The sequence below is a fragment of the Lissotriton vulgaris genome, chromosome 12, assembly GCF_964263255.1.
Source record: "Lissotriton vulgaris chromosome 12, aLisVul1.2, whole genome shotgun sequence".
Classification (NCBI taxonomy): Eukaryota; Metazoa; Chordata; class Amphibia; order Caudata; family Salamandridae; genus Lissotriton; species Lissotriton vulgaris.
The window spans coordinates 12180304-12190328 of NC_141700.1; the positions used below are offsets into that span (position 1 = coordinate 12180304).

Consider the following 10025-nt stretch of genomic DNA (forward strand, 5'->3'; position numbering starts at 1 on the left):
TAGTACTGGTAGTATTGATGGTGGTAGTACTGGTATTACTGGTGGCTGTAGTAGTGGTAGTACTGGTGGTGGTAGTACTGGTAGTATTGATGGTGGTAGTACTGGTATTACTGGTGGTAGTGGTAGTGGTAGTACTGGTGGTACTGGTAGTGGTAGTACTGTTGGTGGTAGTACTGCTGGTGGTAGTACTGGTAGTGGTGGTACTGGTGGTGGTGGTACTGGTGGTGGTGGTACTGGTAGTGGTAGTACTGGTGGTGGTACCGGTAGTGGTAGTGCTAGTGGTGGTGGTACTGCTGCCCGTAGTACTGGTAGTGGTAGTACTGGTGGTGGTGGTACTGGTGGTGGTAGTACTGGTGGTGGTAGTGGTAGTACTGGTGGGTGTAGTAGTGGTAGTACTGGTGGCTGTAGTAGTGGTAGTACTGGTAGTACTGATGGTGGTAGTACTGGTGATGGTGGTGGTACTGGTAGTGGTAGTACTGGTGGTGGTGGTACTGGTAGTGGTAGTACTGGTGGTGGTGGTACTGGTAGTACTGGTGGTGGTACTGGTAGTGGTAGTAGTGGTAGTACTGGAGGTGGTGGTACTGATAATGGTAGTAATGTTGGTGGTAGTACTGGTGGTGGTAGTACTGGTAGTGGTGGCATTGGTGGTGGTGGTACTGGTAGCGGGAGTACTGGTGGTGGTGGTACTGGTAGCGGGAGTACTGGTGGTGGTAGTACTGGTGGTGGTAGTGGTAGTACTGGTGGGTGTAGTAGTGGTAGTACTGGTGGCTGTAGTAGTGGTAGTACTGGTAGTACTGATGGTGGTAGTACTGGTGATGGTACTGGTAGTGGTAGTACTGGTGGTGGTGGTACTGGTAGTGGTAGTACTGGTGGTGGTGGTACTGGTAGTACTGGTGGTGGTACTGGTAGTGGTAGTAGTGGTAGTACTGGGGGTGGTGGTACTGGTAATGGTAGTAATGTTGGTGGTAGTACTGGTGGTGGTAGTACTGGTAGTGGTGGTACTGGTGGTGGTGGTACTGGTAGCGGGAGTACTGGTGGTGGTGGTACTGGTAGCAGTAGCATTGGTGGTGGTGTTACTGCTGCCTGTAATACTGTTAGTGGTAGTACTGGTGGTGGTAGCGGTACTGGTGGTGGTAGTCCAGTGGTGGTAGTGGTACTGGTTGTGGTAGTACTGCTACTGGTAGTACTGGTGGTGGTGGTAGTACTGTTGGTGGTGGTACTGGTAGTACTGGTGGCTGTAGTACTGGTAGTACTGGTGGCTGTAGTAGTGGTAGTACTGGTAGTACTGGTAGTACTGATGGTGGTAGTACTGGTAGTACTGCCCACTCTGCACTCACCGCCACTCTGCACTCACCGCCACTCTGCAGTCACCGCCACTCTGCACTCACCGCCACTCTGCACTCACCGCCACTCTGCACACTGCCACTCTGCACTCACCGCCACTCTGCACTCACCGCCACTCTGCACTCACCGCCACTCTGCACTCACCGCCACTCTGCACTCACCGCCACTCGCCACTCTGCACTCACCGCCACTCTGCACTCACCGCCACTCTGCGCTCACCGCCACTCTGCGCTCACCGCCACTCTGCGCCTACCGCCACTCTGCGCTCACCGCCACTCTGCAGTCACCGCCACTCTGCAGTCACCGCCACTCTGCACTCACCGCCACTCTGCACTCACCGCCACTCTGCAGTCACCGCCACTCTGCGCTCACCGCCACTCTGCAGTCACCGCCACTCTGCACTCACCACCACTCTGCAGTCACCGCCACTCTGCAGTCACCGCCACTCTGCAGTCACCGCCACTCTGCACTCACCGCCACTCTGCGCTCACCGCCACTCTGCGCTCACCGCCACTCTGCGCTCACCGCCACTCTGCGCTCACCGCCACTCTGCACTCACCGCCACTCTGCACTCACCGCCACTGAGTTGTAGAAGGTATTATTGCTACTAGGGCTCATTGTCTTGTAGTATATGCTGTGTTGTGTGTTGAAAGTATGTTCACAAGCTGTAGTTGTTTGAAAAATGAAAATTATGTGCAGGTAGAATGTTAAATTGTCTATGAAATGTTATTTTTCATGTTATTGTCTGTCAGTCACCTAAAGGCATAGCAATAGCATGATTGCAGGGAGCAGATGTTCCATAGTGGGTGTATTTGGATATTTACTTTAAAATGTGTATACACGCATTGGAGCATCGTGTGCTGCTGCTTGGATGAGAGAGCACATCACAGGCAATACAGTGAAATGCAAACAGACATGACCAGCATCTACCAAGCTCGGTGTGCTTCGCAATTAGAAGTGTGTACAATGAAAAATAAGACCGGTAGACCCATTTATTTGCAAGCTCGGCGCATTACTCTCTCGTCTGCTTGACCTTAGAATACCGAGCACGAGGGAACTACACACAGCATTTATATGCAATTCATAAAAAACACGAGGGCACGGCCAATGGGGAGGCAGCTCTTTCCTAGTTGCAAAGTATAGCAGATGCAGGCTTTGTGCTTTACAAGAACTACGGTAATGTCTTCATTCTCCACCCCCCCTCTCTGGTGCTACTCTAAGAAGTTGCGTCAGCGATGTAAATGAGCACGAGATATTGTTATAGTTTCGTATCATGCGACATGCAAAACCGATTACTGTTTGCCAATCCCGTGAACGGCCTCAGCCCCTCCCATGCACAAGGCAACCAGCAGCAGCCGGAGTAGGGAACTGCTGGTGGCTGCACAACAAAGCAACCGGCCTTTGGGAGCCAATACTACGAAAACGCATCCAAGCCCCCGCCATGGAGCGACAAAACATGCCCTGCTCGCAGCTCCGTCCTTCCACGTGGATGACACTGGGCGGAAAACCACTCCGTTTAAAGAATAAACTGCAAATGCTAAGCTTGGCGCCTGTACTATGACTACTCCTCCTCCTCAATGTATACAAATGCACCCATGTTTTCTTACAACCAATCACGGTTGGTAGGATCGTATTCAAGGCGTGGGGGTTATTTCAGTAATTGCCCGCACAGCCCCCCTGGGGATGACAATGCACGCTTCCGCTGAAGGAGACAAAGTGCTTTGTATGGGGAAACGTGGTTTTTACAAGTTCTTGTTTTATCGTCTCGCTCGGTTCTAAATAGAGTCAAATGACTCATCTCGTAAACATAGACGAGCCCACGGGAGCCCGGCAGTCAATGCACACACAGGAGCGCACTTCCCCACCATCAATGCGCGCACTGGTTGCAAAGCTGCTGAGTCCAGGGCAGCGTGCGCTTCTTATTCCGAGTATAAACTAAGCAGAGAAGGACAGACCCCGCGTGAATAACGGTGGCCTTATAAACAGCTTTTGGGATCCAAACAAAAGACAGTACACCCGAACGGTAACTCCCCGCGTGGCTTGGTTTATACGGTCGTATGCCCAAGCATGCAATGTGAACGCGCTCGCACCATCTGGATTACATTACACGCCCACTGTGACAGCTCCTAATTAAGATTAATCACTCTCCGTGCTCGTTCGCGCACAGGAAATGCCATGAAACTAACATCAATGACGGACGAAAAGTAAATATAGCCTATCACGTCAAGGCTACTACATAGACAGCACAGCGAAGACGAATCACTAGGCAGATGCCATAAAACACTAAGGAATGTAAGGAATGTGTCTGGCCAGAGCCCTAGATATCCTTTTTTTTTCTTTAACATTAGGATCTCGGAAGCTCCGCCTCCACTTCGTGGACGCCGAGGCCCGAGCCCTAAAAAGTAGCACTCACAGCGCTCCCCAGAGGATAAAAGGCTGAGCCTACCAATAATTTGGTTGTAAGATATTGGGGGCATATTAGCAAGAACCTCGTTAAAATTGTCACTGTTTTAGCTGCAGGAAACTGCCGCTAAAACGGCTTATAATGGGATTGATAATATGCGTTAAGATGTGCAGGACATCTAACCTGGGCTTCTATTGGGATTCTATAATGCATATTATCAAGCCCATTATCGCTGTTTTAGCGGCAGTTTCCTGCCGCTAAAACAGCGATAATTTTAACGAGGTTCTTGCTAATGTGCCTCGTAGTTTCTTGAAAGATTGTGTCATTTGAGTCAGGAGAAGTTTCCCACGTGTTGAAGGGATAACTTTTAAGCCCTTCTAGTATTTAATGTTGAATGAAAAACATTATTTACAATTCCTCTTGAGGAAATTTCTTTTACCTGTCAGAACTGTTTGTAGCTTCTAGCAGTAAATTGAGCCCAGACGTGGACTGGCCTATGGGGACATTATAATATAATTAAAAATCCCTGTCCCTCTGAAGGCAGACTCGGTTATGAGGCTGGATCAGGCGTGTGCCTGACGTGATGTACCACAGGTCTTAAGGGCTTTTGGCATTACCATCTTTTGTACATTTTCCTGCCTTACGAATTGACCAATAACATTTGCAGAAAGAGCCAGTCGAAACGCGTCAGTATCTCAGGGCGAAGTTCACCCGTGGTCACACATGTGAGAGTCCAGGGTTGAACCACAGACTTCAGTCTGGTCTGTTGGACAGACCACGTGGGAAGATAGACACATTCAGGAGTTGGATTATGTTAAATATAATTTTAATTATGGAATGTAGTGCGTGGGGGGGTAGCCGGAGGGGGGTCCTTTTAAATGTTTTAATTGTTAAGTGTGGTTTTTTTTAGAATGGTTTATAGACAAATGTCGAAATAAACTTGTTTTTGAACCTGAACCAATTCTCAAAAGTTGATGTTTTCAAGGTGAAGAGTAAATCTCCAACTCGATATGTCTAATGCCCTTTAACTAGCCACGTGCCAGTCAGCGGGCATCCAGGCCTTGGGTTGGCTGATTGGAATTCTGAATCCCCACCTGGGATTCCAAATGCAAACGGCGTCAATATTTCTTTTCTGAAAGTATCAGAATTGGTTGACTGTGGGGTTCTAGACTGGACCGAAGGCACGGGGTGCCCGCGTCCCAGCCTACCTTTCCGGCCACGTGGGCAGCTTTGGACATCTTGCGCTCGTTGTGTGGTAACATCTCTGTTTGTGCTCCTTCCTCAGGGGGACTCTGGTGGGCCACTGGTGTGTGCGGGCAAGGCGGTGGGCATCGTCTCCTGGGGCAATCGCAAGTGCGGGAACATCAAGAAGCCTGGCATCTACACCCGCATCTCGGCCTACACCGCGTGGATCGAAGCCGTCCTGGAAGATTCCAGAAGAGAGGAGGAGCTGGAGCGCGCCCAGGCCTTGGAAGCTGAGGGCCCTGTGGGTGAAGGGCCTGTGTCAGCCTAGCAGCACTGTCTGCAGTCTCAGTATGTCCTTCCAAAGCCCTGCCCCTGTAGTGCCTGTGCCCGCCTAGCAGCACTGCCCTCTGCTGTCTCTCTATGCCATGCAAAGCCCTGCCACTGAAGTGCCAGCAGTAACATTACCCTCTGTCTCTGTCCTTCCAAACACCTCCCATTCGTGTGTCTGTGCCAGTCTGCGAGCGCTCCCCGCTGCCTCTGTATGCACTCCTCAGCCCTGGCATTGAAGTGTCTGTGCCAGTCTACCAGCCCTCCCTGCTGCCTCTGTATGCCCTCCTCAGCCCTGGCATTGAAGTGTCTGTGCCAGTCTACCAGCCCTCCCCGCTGCCTCTGTATGCCCTCCTCAGCCCTGGCATTGAAGTGTCTGTGCCAGTCTACCAGCCCTCCCTGCTGCCTCTGTATGCCCTCCTCAGCCCTGGCATTGAAGTGTCTGTGCCAGTCTACCAGCCCTCCCCGCTGCCTCTGTATGCCCTCCTCAGCCCTGGCATTGAAGTGTCTGTGCCAGTCTACCAGCCCTCCCTGCTGCCTCTGTATGCCCTCCTCAGCCCTGGCATTGAAGTGTCTGTGCCAGTCTACCAGCCCTCCCTGCTGCCTCTGTATGCCCTCCTCAGCCCTGGCATTGAAGTGTCTGTGCCAGTCTACCAGCCCTCCCTGCTGCCTCTGTATGCCCTCCACAGCCCTGGCATTGAAGTGTCTGTGCCAGTCTACCAGCCCTCCCTGCTGCCTCTGTATGCCCTCCTCAGCCCTGGCATTGAAGTGTCTGTGCCAGTCTACCAGCCCTCCCTGCTGCCTCTGTATGCCCTCCTCAGCCCTGGCATTGAAGTGTCTGTGCCAGTCTACCAGCCCTCCCTGCTGCCTCTGTATGCCCTCCTCAGCCCTGGCATTGAAGTGTCTGTGCCAGTCTACCAGCCCTCCCCGCTGCCTCTGTATGCCCTCCTCAGCCATGGCATTGAAGTGTCTGTGCCAGTCTACCAGCCCTCCCTGCTGCCTCTGTATGCCCTCCTCAGCCCTGGCATTGAAGTGTCTGTGCCAGTCTACCAGCCCTCCCCGCTGCCTCTGTATGCTCTTCCAAAGCCTTGGCATTGAAGTGGGTGTGCCAGTCTACCAACCCTCCCTGCTGCCTCTGTATGCCCTCCTCAGCCCTGGCATTGAAGTGTCTGTGCCAGTCTACCAGCCCTCCCCGCTGCCTCTGTATGCTCTTCCAAAGCCTTGGCATTGAAGTGGGTGTGCCAGTCTACCAGCCCTCCCTGCTGCCTCTGTATGCACTCCACAGCCCTGGCATTGAAGTGTCTGTGCCAGTCTACTGCCCTCCCTGCTGCCTCTGTATTTCCTTCCTCAGCCCTGGCATTGAAGTGTCTGTGCCAGTCTACCAGCCCTCCCTGCTGCCTCTGTATTCCCTTCCTCAGCCCTGGCATTGAAGTGTCTGTGCCAGTCTACCAGCCCTCCCGCTGCCTCTGTATGCCCTTCCAAAGCCTTGGCATTGAAGTGGGTGTGCCAGTCTACCCACCCTCCCCGCTGCCTCTGTATGCCCTCCTCAGCCCTGGCATTGTAGTGTCTGTACCAGTCTGCGAGCCCTTCCTGCTGCCTCTGTATGGCCTTCCAAAGCCTTGGCATTGAAGTGTCTGTGCCAGTCTATCAGCCTTCCCCGCTTCCTCTATATGCCCTCCTCAGCCCTGGCATTGAAGTGTCTGTGCCAGTCTACCAGCCTTCCCCGCTTCCTCTATATGCCCTCCTCAGCCCTGGCATTGAAGTGCCCGTGCCAGTCTACCAGCCCTCCCCGCTGCCTCTGTATTCCCTTCCAAAGCCTTGGCATTGAAGTGTCTGTGCCAGTCTACCAGCCTTCCCCGCTTCCTCTATATGCCCTCCTCAGCCCTGGCATTGAAGTGTCTGTGCCAGTCTACCAGCCCTCTGTATGCCCTTCCAGGCCTTGGCATTGAAGTGTCTGTGCCAGCCTACCAGCCTTCCCCGCTGCCTCTGTATGCCCTTCTGTAGCCCTGGCATTGAAGTGTCTGTGCCAGTCTACCAGCCCTCCCCGCTGCCTCTGTATGCCCTTCTGTAGCCCTGGCATTGAAGTGTCTGTGCCAGTCTACCAGCCCTCCCCGCTGCCTCTATATGCCCTCCTCAGCCTTGGCATTGAAGGTCTGTCTGTGCCAGCCGTGCAGCACTGCCCACTGTCTCTGCGTGCCCTGCCCAGAGTCCTCCCGTTGCAGTACCGTGCCAGTCTTAGCATCAGCGCCCCCTGTCCGCTGCCCCCACCGCAGCCTCCTACCCAGATCCCATGAATCCCCACTTCCAGCCCCTTCTGCCTCCACCAGACCTGTAGAAACCCCATTCATGCGGGAGACTCCATTTTTAATGCCAAAAATTGCTCTATTTTAGCTGTTTACTACCTAATAAGTCCTCTGTTTTAATGTTAGTCAATGAGGAAAATAAATGCCGCCAATTGTTTTTTTTCCCTCTATCTCTCTCTTTCCTGTTTTGAAATGTTGGCATGCATGCCATGCTGCGCGCGCAGCTAGTGCCCACATGAGCGGCTGTCCAGGTGAAGCGCTAGCGCACAGGGCCAACTCAGCCTGTCTGACGTGTGGAGGGGGGGGGGGCAGCTTGAAGCCCCCTCCCCTGAGCAGTGCGACCCCGGCTCCCCTGGTCCTGTGCCTTGGCTGCCCTCACAAGGCGCCCTGAAGCTCCCAGCGCCTCCTGCTTCCGTGAGCACCGGGCATGGGTCTGTCTGCGTGCACGCGGCGCCCCCTGCTGGTTGGTTGGGGCATGACTAATACTTTCTGCTGTTATTCTGTCAATAAAAACTCAGCATTTGGAGTCGTGCTGTCTCATAGGGAGTGTGAGCGGGAGACCCCATGGGAGGGCGAGAGACCCCCGAAGGGTACAAGTGAGACCCAAGAGAGGGAGACGACGAGGGGGCGGAGGCGGGAGCTGGCAGCTTCGGATCAGGGTCAATGCAGCTCAAGAGAAGTTGTGAGAAGAGACTGGGGGGGCTGTGTTTTTGGCAAAGAAACTGCTCTACAATATAGTAAGAAATCAAGGCCGGAATTAACTGAAAATGGGACAGCGCAGCCACGCGCGATATTGTGTGAGAAAATGTATAGCGCCTTGTTTGCACTAAAAATATCATTTTAGTGCTATATTAAGCCTAGCTTCATGGTATGTGCGTGAGCGAACCGAGCCTCGCAAGAAAACGGACTTGAGACACACCCTGCACTACAAGTTCCTACCTGTGCCCAGCCATTCAAGGGTGAATTGCACACATTTTACAATTGTGTGGGATGAACACGTTAGAAATGGACCCATGCAGGGCTTTAAGTGGGCCGGGTCTCAAGGGGTCTGAGCATTGGCAGTTTTTTCCAGGGGGCCTCGAAACGGGTCTCTGTCGGGCTCTGTTTTGTGCCCTGGCACACGCGGTCCGTATTTTTTCCCGGACAGCAGTGACAGCAGCCCGGAAAAAAAAGTGCCTGGACGCAAAACAGAGCCTGATACAGACCCGTTTCGAGACAAGCACATGGATGTGCGCTGCTCACACTGCTCACTTCTCACTAGTGGAGAAGGTACGGTATGACGTCATGCCAGGTGAGCCTTGTAGGGGGAGGGACATCCTTTACAGAGTCATTTTCTTTCTGGATTTCCCTCCTCTTTCTGAAACGCAAGAGCAGCAACATTGCGGTAGGGTCACCAGGGCTTTAATTGGAAGCTTTTTCAATATTATATGTAACAAGCCACAGTTGCAGCTTATTTATCTTATGCAACTAATAACCATTGACAAAGCCAATAGTCCTTACTTGTAGGTATGATGTTACTTGTAGGTATGATGTTACTTGTTGGTATGATGTTACTTGTTGTATCACATATCAGGATGCAATGACAGAAACAGCAAAATACAAGTCGGGCGGCACACTATGCTAAACACAGATTTTGAACGTAAGTGTTTTAAAGCCACGCCCCTCATTGCACCGGCCACGCCCCTTTAAGAGACCCCCTAGTTTTTTCATCCCACTTTAAGCCCTGGACCCATGTGTCAGCCTGCTCCCTCCAGCTGGGGCCTCCCTTCATTCCCTGCCCGGCGCCTTCAGCAGATCTGGTCGCGCATCAAGCCCTGGGAGGGTTTACTCTGCCCCTGCCCCCTGCACATCCATTTTGCAGAGATCTGCAAAGGTGTGGCGTACACGACAGAAAGGCGTCTCGCGATACACCTGCATTAACTTCCTTTTGTGCCGGAGGCTGATCGGCCCCCGCAGGGGTTCCCCAGAGCGCGGGCTGGCAGCACAAACATTTAATGCATCATTCAAGCACTCAGGATTTGTAAAGCGCAGCGAATCAGCCCTGAGGGTCTCCAGGCGCTGGAATAGCGAGCTGCGTCATCGAGGTGCTCTGTGCATGCAAACAGCCAGGTTTGGAGTCCTTTTCTGAATCCTTCAGCAGGGGGCGGTCCAGAGGTGCAGGGGGAGGTCGTTCCAGGCTTTTGCTGCCAGATGTGAGACGCAGCTCCTCTGCTTTTGCCTTGGCAAATGCAGGGGCGTCGGCGAGGATGGGGAGGCGGATCGTAGGTGTCTGGTCGGTTGGTGAAAGGTCATGCGTCTACTGCAGGGGCCTGTGTTCGACCTCATGGTCACAGGTTCAAATCCCGGCAGGTCCACTCAACCTTTCATCCATCTGAGATCGATAAAATGAGTACCATTGAGTTGGGTAACAATAAACATCTGTTATTCAGTGCCAAGATACCCGTAGTGGTGAATGTGCGCGC

At 52.9% G+C, this 10025-nt stretch overlaps 1 protein-coding gene across 1 annotated transcript in view; it reads left to right on the top strand.

Annotated features, from left to right (window-relative positions):
• The window catches only part of LOC147673045 (complement factor D-like), a 48970-nt gene extending 41239 nt beyond the window's left edge, over positions 1-7731 (top strand). Inside the window, exon 5 of the mRNA XM_086946724.1 lies at positions 5034-7731. Within this exon, the coding sequence (XP_086802850.1) occupies positions 5034-5261 (228 nt within the window). The 3' untranslated portion in view covers positions 5262-7731. The remainder of the gene's footprint in view (positions 1-5033) is intronic.
• The last annotated feature ends 2294 nt before the right edge of the window (positions 7732-10025 follow it).